Consider the following 21,407-nt stretch of genomic DNA (forward strand, 5'->3'; position numbering starts at 1 on the left):
TAACAGTTGTACTTGTCAAGAGACACCAGCGGTGAGAAATAGGCTCCTTTGATGTTTATCACTCCTTAAATGTCATGCATCACACGCTGTTAGGGTTTTACTCAATGATTCTTCTCTGAGAACAGAGATTGGAGGGGAGGCAAGAAAAGATGCAGACAAAATGAGAGAAGATGACGGTTTCACAGCAGTGGTCATCGCAGTTAGTTATTTATTTGGTTTCCTCATTGGTAACTTGCAATTCATCGTCTGCAAGATAGTTGAACACTTATTATGTAGCAACTAGATAGAAAGAATTTATACTGATGAGTAACCCATCTTTCTACAGTTGAAATAATTTTTTAGTCGCTCTGTTTTTTCATTCTTCAACAGAAAATCATACAGTATAAAACTATTTACTGTAGTGTGAAGCTGTAATTACATAGCATATTATTTATTGCATCAAAAACAACTAAATGTTAATGGCAGTGCTAAAAAGTAAATAAATGGGCTGAGAAATGGTAACACAGTATAATATTTTTATAGCTTGACATCAAACTTATTACCTGGCTAGACTCATACATGGTAGTGATGCCAAACTCCACTGAATGTACTAATCTGGAACTTTAACCAGGAAACACTAATCCACCCTTTTTCAATCTTTTCTCCAACATTAACAAGATTTAAAAAAAAACAGTCATCTTGGCAAGGCACATCATTATGTTATGGCTTTGCATCACATATATTGTGTTAGCTAATAGGATTTTATCTTACCTCGACATTTCATCTTAGTCTTCCAGAAGTTTAAAGATGCTCTTTGTTGTCAAAATGCAAAATGGGTGACACATTTGCTGCCAGCATCACATGTGACATTTGTTACTGCAATCCTAAATCCAGGTGTGAGGTGGTAGGTGCAATTTCTCTGACAATAAAAACTCTGTTATGCCTTTTGTCTAATGGCTGGGGGAAAAAATTGAGCTGCAGTTCTGACAGAGTAGTTTCACTTTTTGGTTTCTCTATAATTTCCTCTTGTTCATTACAATGGGTCACATTGAAAGAGTTAGCCCAAAAATGCAAATTCATATCCAATTTCATGGATCTGAAAACACTCCAAATAGCCTGAACCCTGCCACGGAGAAGCAAAAGGAGGTGCAGTGTGATGGGCTTGATAAGATGATGCACGTGGTGCCGAACAGCTTGGGTTGTCAGGCATTGTTGGCTTTTAGTGCGTCTAGCTCATTTATGCCCCGCTATACACCAAAGGAATACTGATCAGGACAGACTCACTCCCAGTGTGAGCTGAGCACCTCTGTTTTTTTTTCCTAATGTATGAGCCCAGAAATTTTTGAAACATAGTATTATAAATAAATAGAATACATTTATATATCCACCATACTTGCAACAGTTACAGCCTTGCAACTATTTTCTTAACAATGTGAATGCAGTAAGTAGTTCTTTTTTTAGTGTTGTGTAGCCGGTAAATTAAATCACAGTTAGATTGACAAGAAAAGTGACACACTAGTGCGTTTCGAACATTTCACATCTTTCAGAAAAAGAAATTTAAACTGCTTTACAAAGGAGAAAGAGTTTTGCACCTACATTTTATAGTGATCGGGACATTACCATAAAATGTTATTTTTAATTTTCATCATTACTTTTAGAGAATTTAGGGGGGAAAAGTTCCTAAAGGTACATTATTACTTGCTGTGCTCTAATAAAGCCCTACGACGTGGGAGAATAAAGATTTCGAAAAGTTGTATTATAGGAACTATAAGGAAAACGGCTCATTTTGTTTAATATCATTGCAAGTCCACAGGGTGTTATAATTTTTATAATTATAATATTTCTTATCTTTAATAATGTGTGATTCCTCACACTATTAACTGCATCAAATCATTCAAAGTATTTGCAAATGAAGTTGCTGTGATACACTGTCCAGTCCAGCAGTGGTAGTGGCTCTGGCAGGGCATCCAACATCCATTAATTGTACCTTTATCCTCTGAATGATCAGCTGGAGCATATCCTAGCTGACAATGGATGAAAGGCAGGGTGAAGTCAATTACACAGAGACAGACTCACACCTCTGGCCTAAATAGAGCCTAACCTACTGAGCATGTCTGGAAGAATCAACACCCAGAAACACAGGGTACGTGAGTACGTGCAAATAGCACACATAGAGCAGGTTTAAAAGCTCCTGCTCCTGCTGTGAGGCTATCAGAGCAGGTCTAGCTTTAAATGTCATCAGATAGTTGGTTACCTTTCTCACTATAATAATGTAGGAAGTTTAGGTAGATGTAAAAGTTTTGCTCCTTGCTTTTCAGCTTGCTAGCGCTGTCGTCTTAAGAATGATAATCATCCCTACGAGAACCATGGGTGTAAATCATAAAAACTGTTATATCTATCAGGATCCTTCTTTTGCTCGCGGTCAGTCGTTCTTACACTGTGCCATGTTTTGGTATTTAGTATTTATTTATTTATTGTCATTGTCAAGAACAATGAAATTGCGTTTGGGGCTTCCATACAACCCCAAAAAAAGAAGAAAATAATAAATACCCCTTAAAACCCAAGTGTACATATTTAACCCAGTGTGACTCCAATGCAATAAGACAATCCTTAGCAATAATGTTCGTAGAAATTCAGACAAAGACCTGAGAAACATGACAAAATACAACAATGCAACCCATTCAATATTATTGTACTGTGAGATATGATATCAGATATGATAGTTATCTATTTAAGAAAGGGGGGGGGGGGCAGGAGGGGGAAGAGAATAAAGATATGATGCACCAATGCAGACCAGTTCATTGCTATTAAGAAGTTGGATATGGTTATTGTCCGTGAGAGGGGGGCAGAGAGTTCAGGAGCCTCACAGCCTGTGGATACAGGCTGTTGGCCAGTCTGGATGTTCTGGCCTGTATAGACCTGTACCTTCTCCCTGAGGGCAGCAGATGGAAAAGGTGGCGCGCAGGGTGATGTTGGTCCCGCAGGATACTGTGCACCCTCCTCAGACAGCGAGTGGGGAAGATATTACTGATCTCTGGCAGACTTGTTCCAATAATTCTGCCAGCTTCTTTCACCACCCGCTGGAGTGCTTGCTGATCGGCCTTGGTGCAGCTGGGGAACCACACTAGAAATCCATACGTCAGAACGCTGCTGATGGCACAGTTGTAGAAGTTCAACATCAGAGATCTGGGAATGTGTGCGCTCCGCAGTCTCCTCAGGTAGTAGAGGCGCTGTTGGGCCTTCCGTACAACTGAGGTGATATGGTTGCCCCAGGACAGGTCCTCGGTCACAGTTACCCCCAAGAATTTAAAACTGCTCACCCTCTCCACCGCCTCACTGCCAATGAAGAGAGGCAGATGGTTGTTATGACCCCTCTTCCGGAAATCTACAATGATCTCCTTGGTCTTTTTGGTGTTTAAGACCAAGTTATTGTCGTGGCACCATGACTCTAGTTGTTGCACCTCTGTCCTATAGTTTGTCTCATCATTGTTGGATATAAGTCCGAGCACTGTAGTGTCATCTGCAAACTTAACAATGAGATTGGACGCGCAGGAGGAAATACAGTCATGGGTGAAGAGAGTGTATAGCAGAGGGCTCAGAACACACCCCTGAGGGGCACCGGTGTTGACCACAAGGGTGGAAGAGGTGTTCTTACCCACTCTGACACTCTGTCTACGGTTAGTGAGGAAGTCCACAATCCAGTTGCACAGAGAGGAGTTAAGTCCCAGTTGGTGGAGTTTGGGACGGAGTTTGTATGGCCGGATGGTATTAAAAGCCGAGCTGTAGTCTACAAAGAGGAGCCGTGCATAGGTGTTCCTGTGTTCCAAGTGCTTCAGTAATGTGTGCAGCACTGTGGCGATCGCATCCTCGGTTGACCGGTTCTCCCTGTATGCAAACTGGTGCGAGTCCAGGGATGGTGGAAAAGCAGCTCTGATGTGTTTAATGACCAGTCTCTCCAGGCATTTGGCGGGAATGGGGGTGAGTGCCACAGGTCTGAAATCGTTCAGACATGTGACATTTGACTGTTTTGGGATGGGAACGATGGTTGCTGCTTTGAAACAGGATGGTACCAGTGAACAGGACAACGAGGTGTTATATATAGAGGTGAAGACGTCCGCCAGGTCCGCAGCACAGTCTTTTAGCACCCGGCCCAGCACTCCATCCGGCCCGGCCGCCTTCCTGGTGTTAATGCTCCGGAACACACGCCTCAGCTCATGAGTGCTCAGGACCGGAGCAGGGTCGGTTGAGGGGAGAGGGGACAGGACAGGGTCGGTGTTCTCCCTGTCAAAACGGGCATAAAAGAGATTTAGATCCTCAGCCAGAGTAGAACTGTCGGCTGAGGGTGATGGTGTTCTCCTTTTGTAGTCCGTGATAGCCCTGATGCCCTCCCAGACCTGCCTTGGGTTTGTGTTGTTCTCAAACCTGGCCTCGATACGCCTCCTGTGCTGCTGCTTGGCAGTCTTGATGCCTCTTCTCAGGTTGGCCCTGGCAGCACTCTATGCCTCCTGGTCCCCGGATTTGAAAGCGTTGTTCCTTGTTCGAATAAGTTGTTAAACTCCGTGTGTCATCCAGGGTGGATTATTAGGGAACACACGGAATCGTTTCCAAGTTGTTACATTGTCCACACAGAAACAGATGTAGTCCAAGACAGTGGAGGTGTAACTGTCCAATGCGACACGATTGTCAGTGTCCTGCACCTTGAATACATCCCAGTCTGTGCAGTGGAAACAGTCCTGAAGCATCGGAATAGCATCCTGCGGCCATGTTCTCACGGTTTTGGTTGTAATCCCAGTGCTCTTGATCTTTTGTGTGTATATTGGGTGTAGCAGAAGGGAGAGATGGTCTGACAGAACACTTTGAAAATGTCTGCTGTGAAAAAAGGCTTCATGTCTGCACTCATGTAGGTGTTGAACTCCACATGACTTTCATGTCCTGTTCATGATGGATTGTAATCACGTCCATTTAAAAAAATCACTACATCACTAAAATTTTCATTTGTCCAGTTCCTGCACTAAAAAAACCCCCTAATAACTCTTGTGTGCATTCCTACATCCTGAAACAAGATTAACTAACCTTGAGTCTCCTAAACAAATGCCTTTGCTAATGCAACAGGCATGTTTTCATTCTGACACTAGCCATTATCTCATTGTATAGTCTGAGAAAAAAGCATGCCTGTGAAGTTGTGTTGTTCAGATTCTACTAAATCTCAATATATTCAGTGAAGCCGATAAAATTAGATGAAACTTGTATTTTCGGATCAGCCAGAAACGGTCATTTTTCCAGGCTTACCAGTGTTTTAAATTGCAATGGTCTTAAAAGTTTCGTTTCTGTTCAGTGTGAAATAGATAATAGATGTGAAGAAGAAGAGATTCAGTGAAATTATATCTTATAGTTATTATTTTGTTATGGATTTTTACAGTGATTACTAGCATGAATTATTATTTTTATATAATATGACAGTGTGTACTGCCTAATATCATATAATATAATATAATATAATATAATATAATATAATATAATATAATATAATATTTTCTAGATTGCCTCAGCAGCTTGTGGTAGTATTTATGTCTTGGATGACCAGAAAGAACCTAAATGTTGCTGCATGTAATTGTCAACCATAGCTCATCCTGAGTTTAAGATGGTCACGAAGCATCCATTAAACCTGTCTGTTCCAAATGAAAAAAAAAAGTTATGATCTGCTAATTAATTTGTGAAAGCCATACAGGAGATTTTCATAAAATCATTTGTGAACCGAAACAAAAGCTCTCAGTTGTGATAACATTCTGCTGGATGCAATTTTTCCATTAGTCACAAGGTCTGAAAAGATCACGCTCTGCTTTTATTTTGCGAACGCTCATCCTACTGTGCTCGCACACAGGAGGTGTCAGTTTTGCATTCTTTCGCCCTGTTTTTGAATTCAGTCTTGATTATGTCATTATATGGCAGCTGCGTATTTGGCTGCTACGCCTGCGATATCTCCAAGAGCCGCAGCAGGCAAGAAAAGGCAAAGTGTTCAAGGATTGCTGTCTCTATTTGCTTTCTCTCAGCAGGTTGTCAACAAGTAATCGGCCTCCATACAAATGATGTTTCAGTCTTAGTTATTTAATTGTTGCTGGTCTGTGTGCAGTGGATGAAACACAGAAAGTGATAACAATACGCCGTTCCAATTAAATTCACTCATGTGTGACTTATACTTGAAGAATTGCTTTCTGCTCCAGTCAGAAGTGTTTAGGACTTTATAGAACCATGTCTGCATTTATGCAAAACTACCACCAGTATTTCACAGCAGGCATGCATATCATATAACACCGTTAAACTCTGGTCACTTGCCGTGCGCTAACTAGATATGAAATTATTGAGCAACCACATATATGAGTTGCAGTGCATTTCTTTATTTTAGCTCTATAAACACCCAGACTTGTTGTGTTTGTGTGCTTATGGCTTTCATGAAAAATGAAATGATTACTTTTGCTTTATTGCTTTTGTGTTGTGGTAAACAGACTTGGAGAATTTCAAGACTCAGAGAAGAAGTCCAGTGAGGGTTCGTGAAGGTCAAGGAGTGGTCTTGCTCTGTGGCCCTCCCCCCCACTCTGGAGGTAAGATGGACTGCTCTCAATGTTTTTTCCATTTCATTTCATTTTCTTTAAATATCCTTTAATATCCTCCTTACATAAATCTGTTTTTTTTCTTTTTTTTTACTAGAAACGTAGAAATACTGTGGTATCATCTCTCTGATTCCTTATCTTCTCCTTTACTTGAACAAAGTGGAAGTAGTGTTTGCGTTCTCCAGCTCAGATCCCCTGTCTGTTTGTCTGTGTTTTTAAAGTCAGCGAAGTGAGTTATTTTTACTTTGGGACACTCTGGTCTGTCAGCCTGATTTTCAATGGGGGCGAGGAAAATCTTTGGCATACAGACTGGAGAGGCTGACTGCGGCTGGGGTCCCGCCAGGCTGAGTAATTGAGCCTCTCTCTGAAGATACCTTGCTGGCTTCACATCATCTGCTTTCATCTATGACATTATCAATGCGAGCTAGCATCCAGTGCTATTAACTCCTACACACCGGTCTTAAGATTGACTTTTGCCAGTAAGGCTGAATGTAATTATCCACTGCGTGGATGTAATGTTAGTGCACATGACAGAGGGTTTTACTGTAAATATAATAGTATTGTCCTGCTGCCAGTCACAGGTTAGTTAAAAATTAAATTGTGAAACAGAGGAGAGGTTTCAGGCTTACTTCGCAATACACATTAAGTCAGCTGATCAAGTTGTTTCACTAACTCATCTACATGAGGCATTTCGTAGCAGGTATAGAAGATGTGGCACTTGTCTGGCTTGAAATGTAATCTCCACATTTTGACTTTTTTCTCAAAGTAGTATTTCAACTTTAATCTCGAAATTTCAACTCTATTCCCCAAATGAACACTGTTTATGGCCCTAATACTCTGTAGTACAAGTACGCCAAGTTTTACATCCAGATGAAGTTGCAAGTCCTTAATTTTGGGACTGGAATGAAAGACGTTGTTAAGGTGTTGGTTTTTAGACGATAACCCTCATTTATGCTACTGGGGCGTTAAACCTGCAGAACAAACGGAGCTATTTTGTCTCATTCATTTGCAAACTGAAGAGAAGGCCTATATTTGTTGTGCTATGTTTAGTGTTTGAAATGAGATGTCTCACCTTGTCGTAACAAGACAAGTTAAAATAATGAGCCATATGCACACAACTGGCAGACTTGAAATGTAATAGCTCTTTTACAGACAAGTACTCTAAGGTGTCCACAAGCCAAAATACACATTCTGAACAGCAGCATTGTCTGGAGTGTTGAGCTGTAATAGCAGTGTCATGACGGTGTCCAAAAATATTTTGGAAAAAACTGGGCACAGAAATCTTAATCCAGTAGTTTATGCATTATGTAGAAGACAGCAGCGCTTGTTTAATCAGGAAGATATGCATATTTGTCTCGAGTTTCAGCTACAGCACCATCTGTAGTAAAATCACCTGCCCAATGTCTCACTGTGAGTGCTTTGACTACCTTTTGTGGGCAGTCTTCTCTTTGGGTAAGAGGACAAAAATGAGGTTTTAATTAATCCTGACTGAGGTCTCCTTGTACTGATTGTATGTACAGTCACCTAATCAAAAAGACATTTACATTCATTTACTTAAAAAAAGGTATCGATATGAGTCACATACAGAAGTATAGACTTCAAGCTTTAATTCATGGGGCTTTACAAAAAACTTGCATTAGCTATTTAGGAATTACAGTCATTTTTGGTTACAGACCACATTCATACAAATTCAAATTTAATTGGACTATTGCCTGACAAGCAATTTCATGGCCAGGTGAGGTCTGGTCCCTTTCACTGGTATTTCATGACAAATGAGCACATTCAAAGTATTGAATTTGTATTTTATAACTTTTCACTGTAATTTTAAATATTAGACCTAAAGAGCTGGCAGAACAAGTGAGGGAGGCAATTATTTGGCTTAAAAGAAACCCCACAAGATGGGAAAATAAAACTTTGGGAGTGACTAAATCAACAGAATGTTTTACATTCTTAAAAATAATAAACAAACCTCAGTAACATCTAAAAGCCTTAGGTAGCACAGAATAGGAAGTCCAGATTAGTATTAAATCAGTTCATCTATCTATCTATCTATCTATCTATCTATCTATCTATCTATCTATCTATCTATCTATATATATATATATATATATATATATATATATATATATATATATATATATATATATATATATATATATATATAATTATGTCTGCACTGAAAGTCTGCACTTGAACCATACAATAATTATAATACATAATCCAGCTTTATTTACATTAACAGCAGCTGAGAGTTTCACTCTCACAATATGCGAGATACGTGAGAAATCTTACAATATGTGCACCTTTTAAAAGCTTTTGGAACTTGGTAATTTTTCTTCGCATGCGTAGAGTGTTACTCTTTTAGTTTCACAGCTTTTGTAAAAAAAATAGATATATGTATGTTATGCCTTATTTTTATTATGAGTGAAGAAATACATTGTTTTTACTTTTAACTAACAGATGGTGAAATCAGCAGGGGTTTCTGTACTGTACTCTGTACTACTTCTGTACTCATCTTTGTGACTCCGCTCCCATTTATCACCAGGGTACCATTTCATTTGAATTAGAATCCGAAATATAACATCTCTGATTATAAACTCCTCTGCATGACATTCAGAAGGTTCTCTAGTCTTCTGATGTTTCACTTTGGCAGTCTATTTCACTCCAGCTGCTTTGTTGTGACTGTGATCTCGGATCTTGTGACAACATAATTTTTCATAGATGTTTGCTAAGATGAGTGCCAGCATGTTTGGCTAAAAAAAATTACTAAATCATTGGAGATATGGTGGTGGTGATGTGGGGGGTTCCTTCAGGCAAATGTAAATAGATTTATTCTGTGATTCTATTCAATAATTCATGTTGATATTGTATGTCAATTTTTCCCACATGCAATCTTTTTTAGATAAACTCCACACGCCTTTCTTACTCTTTCCTACGTGACGCCCATCATTTGGGACTGGAGTCCTGAAGCGATTGTTGTCAGTGTGTTACATTGTACCAAGCCCATATCTGTCACATCCAGTCTCATACAGAGTCTTTACCTACTTTTAAAAAGGAATGATAAGTAGATGCACAGCAATGGCATGACCCATTTTTTTAAATTAAGCTAAATGCAGTCTACCTACCTACCTACCTACCTACAAATTCCCTTTGCATGGGCCCCAGCCATACAGCCCCAGGAATCCGCTGATGATGATCTGGCAACCCTCAGTCACCAGGGGAAATGTGTATTCCCTAAGGGGTTGGTGACCAGTTGCTGGAGGCTGATGGCAGCTGCCATGTGAAATAGGTTGCAAAAAGGGGCTAAACAGAAGTACAAGACGGAGCACCACTACACAAAAACTTGTTTGCCTCGGCATACTGCAACATGTAGTTGAATGATAATTGTGGCAAACAAGAGAAACTACTTTCTGGTGCAGCCTACGAGGACGAAGACTCGGAGGCCGGACCAGACAAGGTTGCAGAGGCTGAGGCTGGACCAGGCGGAGCTGCAGAGGCTGAGGCTGGACCAGGCGGAGCTGCAGAGGCTGAGGCTGGACCAGGGGGAGCACAGGCTGAAGCCGAAGCTGGGCCAGGCGGAGCAGAAGCAGAAGCCAAAGCTGGACCAGAAGCAGAGGCTGAGACCGGACCAGGCGTAGCAGAAGCAGAGGCTGAGACCGGACCAGGCGTAGCAGAAGCACAGGCAGAGGCTGGCCCAGGCGTAGCAGAAGCACAGGCAGAGGCTGGCCCAGGCGTAACAGAAGCACAGGCAGAGGCTGGACCAGGCGTAGCAGAAGCACAGGCGGATGCAGCCGGACCAGGCGACGACGAGGCGGTCGCAGGTGGCGGCTGGACAGGCTCCTCGGGCCCTCCAGCTGATGCGGCGTGAGGCTGAACGGGCCCCTCGGACCCTCCAGCGGAGACAGGAGGCTGAACGGGCCCCTCGGACCCTCCAGCTGACGAGGCGTGAGGCTGGACAGGCCCCTCGGACCCTCCAGCGGAGACAGGAGGCTGAACGGGCCCCTCGGACCCTCCAGCGGAGACAGGAGGCTGAACGGGCCCCTCGGACCCTCCAGCGGAGACAGGCGGCTGAACGGGCCCCTCGGACCCTCCAGCGGAGACGAGGAGGTGCTGGCTGGGCTCACTGGAACCCCCAGCGGACGAGGTAGATGGCGACACGGGAGCCGCGGAGTGCTGGATGAGCTCATCCGAGCTTCCAGCAGGAGCCGATGTAGAGCCAGAGAGAATTGGGACCCCGGGCTCAACGTTAAGCTGGCTAGAAAACTGCACTGCTACGGGGAACTGGGCCAAAGGTTCAGGTGCGAGCTGAGCTGCTGGACACACGGGGACCTGAGCTGCTGGACACACGGGGACCTGAGCTGCTGGACACACGGGGATCTGAGCTGCTGGACACACGGGGACCTGAGCTGCTGGACACACGGGGACCTGAGCTGCTAACGGTGGAGAAGTAAACGACTGCACAGGGGACTGAACTGATGTCTGTAGTAACGGTGGTGGTGAGAGTGGAGTAGGTGGTGGAGTTAATGACTTCACAGGGGAATGAACTAGAGGTAGTGACGGTTGTGGTGCTGGTGGTTGAGTGGGTGACTGTGCTAAAGGAGGCTGCACTGGGGACACTGGAGACTGCACTGGGGAAAGCAGGGCTGCAGGAGGCTGCACTGGGGACACTGGAGACTGCACTGGGGAAAGCAGGGCTGCAGGAGGCTGCACTGGGGACACTGGAGGCTGCACTGGGGACACTGGAGGCTGCACTGGGGACACTGGAGACTGCACTGGGGACACTGGAGACTGCACTGGGGACACTGGAGACTGCACTGGGGAAAGCAGAGCTGCAGGAGACTGCGCTAGAGACTGCAGTGATGGTTGTAGTGGAGGTGTGACGGGTGGAGGAGTGGCTGAAGTGGCTGCGGGTCGGGCGGCTAATGGCTCGGCTACAGAGTGCCTTAATGGCAGGGCTATGGGTTGAATGACTGACTGAGTAGCAGCCTGAATGGCTGGGTGTAGTGACGGTTGTGGTGGAAGAGAAACAGGTGGTAGTGTGGATGATGGAGCTAAGGGCGACTGAGTGGCAGACCGAACTGATGACTGAAGCGATGGTAGAGGTGAAAATGGAGCTTGTGGTGGAGTTAATGACTGTGCTAGCGGGGACACAGGAGACGCAGCTTGTAGCTGGGCAGCTAAGAGAGCTTCAGGAGGCTGGACAGCTAAGAAAGCTTCAGGAGGCTGGGCAGCTAAGAGAGCTTCAGGAGGCTGGGCAGCTAAGAGAGCTTCAGGAGGCTGGGCGGCTAAGAGAGCTTCAGGAGGCTGGGCAGCTAAGAGAGCTTCAGGAGGCTGGGCAGCTAAGAGAGCTTCAGGAGGCTGGGCGGCTAAGAGAGCTTCAGGAGGCTGGGCAGCTAAGAGAGCTTCAGGAGGCTGGGCAGCTAAGAGAGCTTCAGGAGGCTGGGCAGCTAATAAACTGTTCACATTACCATCCGTAGCACAAAACACAACCCCTGAACGAATAGTCCCACGGTTCGACACAGAAAAAGAGTCCTTATTCACCACAGCCGGCGATGTAAAAGTCCGAACGTCCGGCTGTGGGGTGGCGCGCCCGCGGCGTGATCGACGTTTCTTCCCCGCAGATGGCTCCAAAGGGCCGGGAAAAACCACATCCGGCCGGTGAAACTGACGCGGCTGCTCCAGGGTGGCTGTTGTCTGTTGCTGCTGGGCCAAGTCTGATATTTCCCGAGTTCGGGCCGCCTCCCGGGCTTCATTCAAATTGGCCAATAAGTCCAAGCATCCTCTGACCTGGCGGAGATGAGAATTTCCTTTGAGGATTGCTTCGATAGCATTTATCCCCACAATCTTTGCCCTTGTATTGGAAGTGTGGGTTATCCACTCGACTAGGCGTTGGACACGTATCAGATCGCTCTCCCCGGGTAAGTCTGCTGGGTCCATGTTGTGGTGACGTCGTACTGTCATGAATCGCTGTGCGGCAGGCAGGAGTTGGACCCAAAATGCAGGACTCACAGACTCGGGGAGGTGAACTCAAAACACAGCTTTATTTGCTGGTAGAACAAACATACAAACTAGGCTAAACTGGGAAACCATAAACTAAGAACTCACAGGGAGACACAGGGAGATCCACACACAGCATGAGGGACGACGTCACGCCGAACAGAGGGAGACGCAGACAGAAATACACAGAGGGTTAACGAGGAAAGTGGGAACACACGGGGAACACAGGTGACACTGATAATCATAACGAGACAGGGCGGGGTGAACTGAACATGACATGTACGGGCGTGAGAGTCACAAAGTAAACAGGAAGTGCACAGAGGTTCAGACAGGAGGAGAGAGAGCACGGGGAAAACACAGACATAACGGGCTGGGGAAACATGAAACAACCACAAAGGGAGACGAGGGCTCATAAATACACAGGGCACACGGGGGGGGGGAGAGAGAGCACGGGGAGAACTTGGACATAATGGGCAGGGGAAACATGGAATAAAACATAAGGAGAGACGAGGGCTCACAGATACACAGAGGGGCACACAGGGGGTAAAAGCCATGAAGGGAAAACACTTAGGGAACAACACAACAGGGCAACTCAGAAAACATGGCCTAAATAAGGAACAAAATACAAACATACAAGAAAACTAAGAACACTGGGCCAACATGGCCCAGGACCATGACACCGAGAGCCTCAGTCTATAAATGGCATGGATAAATAACAAAGCAACATAGCTCACGAAATAATTAGCAGTCACTAAGTGAGAGATAGTAAGGCTTTTATGTACAACAGTTAACAAGCCAAGTACTGGGATACACTAACCACTAATGCATTAACACAACACATAACATGAGGCTTTCAGGCAAGCTGCCCACTCTAAATCACAGCTACCCTGAATAGTGTGGTGTGGGCTATCATTTAATGAAGTGAGTGACGACATGGAGCAAGCCTGAGTACTGGGGCAGCAGTCTATTCAGTCTGGGTGGAAGGTTGGATGAAGGAAGGAGTAGGCGGAACAACTGGCTGAATAGGAACCAAGTGGAGACACCAATTCAGCACACACGCTATTTTTTTTACTGAACAAAACAGGCTTTATTAGAATAATTGGTGAAGAAGTGCACACACCCAAGGCTGCACCAGCTAAAGTAATTATCGTGGTTTTATAAACATGTCAAATGGATGAGCACATTTTTTATGTTAACATTTGTTTTGCCTATTTATTAATTCCTCAACAACTAACTGCAACAAAGAACCTGCTGGATAAAAGCCATTAAACATTTCTTGAAAAGTTTCTATTTTGAATATAATAATACTCCAAAATAATGTTGAAGTAACTCGTAACTCTTGCTAGAACAGGCATCTTTCAAGTAAACAGAAATTAATTTTTTGGTTTTCTGATAAATTTCTAAACTGCTGCTGAATGAAATAAACACAATCAAATAGAATGCGGGACATGTCTTGTGATAATGTGAAACAGAGGGATCTCCAAAAAATCCAATTTTCATATTAAGTGCTTTCAGACTGTCACAACATAATTATATAGTGGTGTAATTGCTATACTTGGTCAAATTCATTTCAGCTGGGCCAGTTTGTTTCTCTGCTGTTTTCTTTGCATTTGTCCAAACCAGTAATGTACAAATAGACTGATAGCTGTTCTAGAGGCCTTGCCCAGTGCCTGTTATACTCTATTTTCTGGCAACGTTTTGTCAAATTCAGCTGTCATCATGGATAATAGCGATTGACGGAGATGTTAAGATGTGCTATAGGATGAATCACCTTCAGTTTTATGACATATTCGCTGAAAGGGTAGCTCACAGTATGCATGAATGCTTACACATTCATACATATCCACACACGCCCACACATTCTCGTCTTGGTTCGGCTGCTCATTTTCACTGCATGGCTATATTGTACCTGATCTAGCTGTTCAAATTAGATTAGGTTCACTGGAGAAATTTGGTTTGATCTTGTCAAATATATATATATATAAAAAGATTATTTAGAATAAAAGAAACAAAAACTTGAAAATTGGTAAGGTCTGAAAAATGAATATGCAAAGACATATAATGGGATGCTCTATGGCTCTGTGGCTGTATTGTTTTTCATCTGATACAGAAAATCCTGACTGGCATTTAAATAGACTGCCATAGTGTTGGAAAGTAAGGCATGTTCTCATAAAGGGTGACAGGACATAATTCACGATCAGCAAAAAATGTGGTCTTGGACACGGATCTGCCTCATCTCTCCTGTAAAGGATTTCAGTGCCCCATGCATGATTCAGGAAGCCATTATTTCACTTTAACGACGCCTTGAAACCCTTCAGACCGCAGCAGGAAGTAGTGTGGTGCAGCCAGGATGTTCTAAAGCTGAAAGAGAGTGTTGATGCACGTTTCGAAATGATCGAAATATTGTCAAGTGTCCAAGAGGGGCTCCGACATAATTCTTTCCCTGTGCTGTACTGTATTAGCATTAGACGTCACTCTGTATCATCTTTTGCTTTGAGACAGTTTGAATGGCTGTTCTGGTTAGTCCAGGACCTAATGCATCTGACCTCCTTTCCCTAATGGAAATGGGCCTTTCAGATTTACTCAAGGCTGAAATCACTTGTTTTGTCAACCCAGTGCATCTCGTCCAAAACAGAGGGGGCTCGCTGGCTAGTAACAGCCCACATTGCTTGCAGGGATTTTTCCCGTGTGCATGACCTAAGCCTTTTCAGTGAGCTTTTGTATTATGAATACAGAGAGGAAGCCATGGTTGATGGTTGTTTCTGTTGAGGTAAAAGATTTGTGAGAGTAAACTTTGACACAAAGTTGAGCATGTACTTTTCTTTGATATAATACACACTTGTGCAAAAACCCACTCTTGATTCAGTATGTCCTTGGCCTGTCATGTTCCATTTCTCTTTCCTCTTCTCAGATCATTAAGGGGGAATTGATGCTGCCTGTTCATTATACAAAGGCTAAATGGAAACAAAATGAAAATCTGCCACTCACTGTCAGTCATGATTGCATTATTCCATTACTGCCCATCCATAGTAGGCTCTTAAGTCAAATCATAAGATACAGCCAATGGTGCTTTCCAATTTCTATTTCCTGCTTCCTTTTCTCACCATAAATCTTTAACTAACCAATTAGTAATCTCTTATTTGCTGTTCACTGTGTCACGCTTTGCATCTACAGAGGGTATTGTTTCAAAAACAGACATTAAATATACATGGAAATGCCTGGATGAGAGCTGGCATGTATTATTTATGAGAGAGGAGGATATTTCAATGATTCCCTTTGCGGTTTGAATGGATAGAGCTAGAATTTATGTTTGGTAAGTCATAGAGGCTAGGAGATGCCTTAAAAGTGAAGTGCTATGGCTATAATTAAATGATTAGTTCAATGTTATGGGAAATACACCTCTTTGCTTTCTGGCAAAGAGTTATGAGAGAAGAACAATCCCACTCTTAAATATAAGCGTACAGTCAGAAGGTTGTTAGCTTAGCTTTGCTAAATAATTCAAAATACAAGTTCAATTCAATTCTATTCAGTTCAATTTTATTTTTATTTATATAGCACCAAATCACAACAGCAGTCGCCTCAATTGTAAGGTAAAGACCCTGTAATATTAGAGAGAAACCTCAACAATCAAACAACCCCCTCCGAATAAGCACTTGGCGACAGTGGGAAGGAAAAACTCCCTTTTAAGAGGAAGAAACCTACAGAAGAACCAGTTGGGGGCAGTACTTGTTTTTGTCTGAATCAAGTTTTTTAAAAATATGCACCTGTCCATATTTCTGTTATTCACTAATTACTGACTATTTCATGTATTTAATTTTTTGAAACATGAGGTAATATGTATGGTGGTAACAAATTCCATGTACATTATACAGTATGCTCAAAAGGTAAATCCAAAGAAGAAGCCACACACCAAGGCCAAAAAAAGAGGGCGCTTACACACATGATTTTACATACTGTAAAAATTATTTCTCATATTGGAGTTCTGGGCATCACTGACACATTCTTGGAGAGAAAGGTGTGATTGAAATATGTGGTCCGAGTTTCAATCTGCAGTTGTGTTGATCACAAGGTCAGGCTGTCCTTTACTCCTCCAATGCATATAAAAATCTGCTCTGTGCTTGGTAAAAAGGGAACACCTTCACATGCTCATTATACAGGAACTCAAACAAAAACTCACTTACAGGGTCACAGGAAAGAGGCTGGCATAATTACAGGGAATATAAAACAGACTAAGTTAGTGTAAACATTTCTAGAAAGGTGTTAGTTAGGAATGTTCTCAGAGGTACTCTGACCAAAGAAGCGACAGATACTACTTTAAAAGTGCCTACAACACACAGTATGAAAACAGATGTGCATTTTTTATAAAGTGCTGAAAGTTGTTTTATGTCTTTGCTTATATTTATTTACCTACATATTAATAGAAATTGGCTCAGCTTTCATCAGTTTCTGTGATGATTGTCTTTGCTGGTTTTCCAACTCCTTAAAAAACTCTTAAGCTTAAAACTCTTGAAATTCTTCCCTTCTCCTGGCAGTTTTTCACCTTAATAACTCTCTTAAGGGCTAAGATGCCATTATCTTTACCTGGATTTCCTAGCTGTGTACAGGGATTTTTTGAAAATGTCATAATTTTAGGATTTTTCTTTGCATTTTACCACTCAGCTCTCAGATTAGGGCCCTACAGGTTGCATCTGGCGAGACGTCAGGCCAGTTTCCTGTGACTAGGAGTTAAAGAAGAGAATGCAGGTGACCAGGGTAGTACGAATAAAATAATCAAAGCTGTTACACACGTTGTCAAGATTATGATCTCTGTATCACTTTGTGATCTGCAAGGTTAGCAGTAATATGCCAAAGCCCACACATCCTCTTGACCCCTAATGAGCAGAAGTGAAGAATACTGAGTCAGTAGATGAGTGTCCGACTCACATCTCAATTATTCCCTGTACTGTAGTGCAGAATCATCACTTAGACAAGTTTTTACCAACAGCCAAGATTGCTTTTGGGACAGGGATGCAATATGGTCCAGAGCAATCTATCCTAGTGTCAATATGTCAAAACACCATCATTCCTTTTTTATAATGTTGCTGATTGTTAGTGCAAAGCCTCTCTGACTGCACTCCATTTGGTTGATAGTACTGGGAGGCTTTTCCAGAAGCTTGTTATCATGGATGATGAATAGTAGACGAGGTGGCACAATACCAAATAACCAAATCTGTAATAAATTGGTTTTATTGGGCGTTGAACTGTTTTTTTATGCAGGAGGTGCAGCTTAAAGTTTGATTTAGGGCCTTCCGTAGCTACATAACAACCACAAGGGGAGATGCTTTTTTTTCTGTGTACATCCACTGTTGCTTAATTGAATTCTTATTGGATTATAAATCCCAGAAAGAAAAGGTTAGTCAAATAAAGAACAGGAAATAAAAATTAAACAGCATACGTAAAATTAAGGATGGTCCACTTACAGTTGAATTTTACTTTAAGCTGGGTTTAAATCGGGAAAACTCACTTATTATGTGTTATTATGGATTCCTATGACAGAATTCTTACTCTCTGAATAGCAAATTATTCATATTCACAGCATCATGACTTCAGATTAGTGGACGTATGAAACTTTTACCATATTGAGGACATTTATTCAACAGTGAGTAAGAGTAATTGCGCTTCAATTATAAATTGTGTTTTTAATCAAGGAAGGCTGGTGCTCAGTCCAATCCACTAATTGCTTTATCCCTGAAGGCATCCACTTACCCTCTGAAGTGACGAGGCTGCTGATGAAGCACACATTATCTGTATATGGGTGTAGGCGATGCTCAAACACAGCATGTGTTTTTCATCTGCTGCTTTTTGATTGCGTTCACAGAACTTAGCTTCACATGGATCTTCAATGAGCACCCCTCGTATGTCACCCAGGACACGCGGCGATTTGTGTCCCAGAAGACGGGCAATCTCTACATCGCGAAAGTGGAACCCTCTGATGTGGGGAATTACACCTGTGTAGTCACCAACACGGTCACCAAAAGCAGCGTTGAAGGTCCACCAACACCTCTGGTCCTGCGCGTTGATGGTATGAAAGAAGCTATTTACTAAAAATACACACAGGGACTGTGTTTTGAGACATGTAAAATTGAGAAAGGCTTTTTTGTTTTTTAATTAAATTATAATTGACTTTCATTAAAACTTGGCAATTTTCACAGCCAAGTCTGAGAGTGTTTTCAGAGTGTTTTGATATTCTCTGATCTGATTGTTGAAAAGATGGAAACACTATTGTCAAAGTCAGATGAATTTATTTTTATACATTCCAGGCACGGCAACCTCTTTGCACTGTGCATTTCATGATGTTATTTTGGAAAGTGGTAAATGAATCTGTTTTTCTCTCTGTAACTGCAGGTGTGATGGGCGAATATGAGCCAAAGATTGAAGTGCAGTTTCCTGAAGTTGTCCCCGTTGCTAAGAGCTCCACTGTCAAACTGGAATGTTTTGCACTTGGAAAGTACGTCCCGCTGTGAATTGTTACGCCACTTTCATAACTACACACTGAGCTGTTTGCTTTGCCATTGTAAGCTGCATGGTAAGAGCAAAAAAAAAATACTCTTCTTGTTTCACAGACTGTAAAGAAAAGAAACACTCACAACTTCATGTTTCATGTTATTTCTACTTAAAAGCACTTTATTGCTAATATTCATTATTCTTTCTCATATATTAAGTGAAGGTAGATCTCAATAATATACCAAAATACTCATTGGCCATTTTTAGTTTTGCAGCTCTAATATTTGAAAGTTGCTTTCAAAGACATTTGTGAAATGCATAAATTTGTATAATTGAAATTGTGCAAATTCAATAATTGTAGAAAGATTTTTAAATTCTACACGTAATATTTGTACAAGCCTTCTTCATTTTTCTGTCACAAAAAGGTGGCTCCATATCCATATAAGTCAAATAAACAATCAACAACCAATGAATATATTAGCATGGACTGTCACCAGTTTATTATGTTAAACACCAGTGTTGATATATGTTGTTTTTGCGTGTGTGTGTATTTTTGTGGTTTTAGCCCTGTGCCAACAATCAGCTGGAAAAAAGTGGATGGAGCCTCCTTTACCAGGAAGGTGGACATAAATAAAGCCAGTGGAGTTTTAGAAATCCCTTACTTCCAGCAGGAGGATGCCGGGATGTACGAATGTGTGGCAGAGAACAGCAGAGGAAAAAACTCGGTGAAAGGAAAGCTGTCTTATTACGGTGAGCAGGAGCGCGGTTTGCCTGTGTTTGATCTCAAACTTACCTTACTTCACACCTCTCAGAGATTAAAAAAATATCTCATGCCTTCAACCTGTCAGTCTTCTTCCTCATATGTCATGTAGTTTCAGAGACTTTTACCAAATCCTTTACCCACTGATTCATAACCTTATTTAAACCTCTTCAGAGGTTCACTGCTCTGAAGTATGATTGAAAATCTTTCGAACAGGAGTGCGCCATTGGCGTGGAGTGTAACAGAAAGTTTTATATGTTGTCATGCAATCTGTGGTTTTTATTAGAGCCTGTATACAACTGCATCATATAGTGGGATGTGGTAGTAAATTAACCTATTACCAGTAGTACAGTTCAGACAAGCTCCTTATTGAGCCAGCAGGTAAGACGGCGCACACAGATTTATACCACCTTTCAGAGAGGCGTGATTTTTCCTTCACCACACTGGACTTATGGACCATATTCTGAAAAAGCTTTTAGCAGTCCTTGATTAAGTATTTTTATGGTTTTTCTCTCCATTATTTTGCAGTTTATGCATTGATGATATCTGCCCACGAGTCCCAATAGGGATGTGCTTGAGTGAAATCATCAAATCCAGATTTTTCTTTCCTGTGAAGGAGGATGTCTTTGATATGATAATAGGGTTTTTTTTTTTTTTTTGCATGAGCTGTGGGTTAGATGAAATGCTCACAGTACCTGTTGGTAGGCTGAGGACTGAATATGCATTACTCCAAGCAGTAGCATGGCTGACAATGCTTAAAATAAGTAAAATGATCAAGTGTTATGGTCATGTTCTAAACAAGGTAGTGATTTTTCAGCAACTTATAGCTAGAGCGCTGGCCTCTGTGCCTCATCTCAGCTACAGTTGTGGGGAAGTCATGTTTCTCTTTGTAAGATTTAAGTCGTGTCTCATCTCAAAGCCCCACAGATTGACCAGCTGCCAGGTGATAAAAATCAGTAATCTCATTTTAAAGTCCCATAGACAGGGGCTTGTGGGACATCCATCAACTCTGCAGAAGAATAGAAGAATCAATACGGGGATGTGGAGCTAGTGACAACAAAACAGAACGAGCACAGTAACAATAAGGGTCGGCCTCTCTCCTTTCATTCCCCGCTTAATTGTCCTTCTGCAGTTCCAAGGGGTTTTAAGTAATCAGATCATGGTTTACTGCATTCGAATGGGCTCAGTCTCAATCAGATTGACTTTGTGTAGAAGTCACTTGCATGGCTTCTTCCATTCCATTATGTTATCTCAGACAACCTCATTTGTAATGTTGTTAACAGGCTGTCATGCACTCCTGTTTCTATAGTCACACATTTTCAGTACTTTGCACATTTACCATACTAAATGTACTTCCCTCTATCAAAATGATCATTAAAATAACCATTTGATAACAAAATATTATCGGATCTCTACTGAACAGGAAATGCACCCATAGCTACTCATATTGCTTTACAAAGAGTTGTATTCACAGACACAATAGTCCATAAAAGCAGCCATCCTTTCTTCCATATAAAGATTTGTTGTTTGTTTGTCTTTTATGTTATTAAACAGCAGAATTTTTTTATATGGCAGTAACC

At 42.1% G+C, this 21,407-nt stretch overlaps 1 protein-coding gene across 2 annotated transcripts in view; it reads left to right on the forward strand.

Annotated features, from left to right (window-relative positions):
* Positions 1-21,407, forward strand: part of cntn3a.1 (contactin 3a, tandem duplicate 1) — an 84,198-nt gene that overhangs the window by 30,632 nt on the left and 32,159 nt on the right. For both annotated transcript variants that reach the window (XM_085258546.1, XM_085258547.1), the window contains exons 5-8: positions 6,483-6,578; positions 18,442-18,645; positions 18,969-19,071; positions 19,633-19,817. In XM_085258546.1, coding sequence (XP_085114672.1) covers positions 6,483-6,578; positions 18,442-18,645; positions 18,969-19,071; positions 19,633-19,817 — 588 coding nt within the window. The remainder of the gene's footprint in view (positions 1-6,482; positions 6,579-18,441; positions 18,646-18,968; positions 19,072-19,632; positions 19,818-21,407) is intronic.

The sequence above is a fragment of the Mchenga conophoros genome, linkage group LG20 (assembly GCF_057382185.1).
Source record: "Mchenga conophoros isolate Kocher_MC1m ecotype Shallow Benthic linkage group LG20, M_conophoros_male_GT1.1, whole genome shotgun sequence".
NCBI classification, from domain to species: Eukaryota; Metazoa; Chordata; class Actinopteri; order Cichliformes; family Cichlidae; genus Mchenga; species Mchenga conophoros.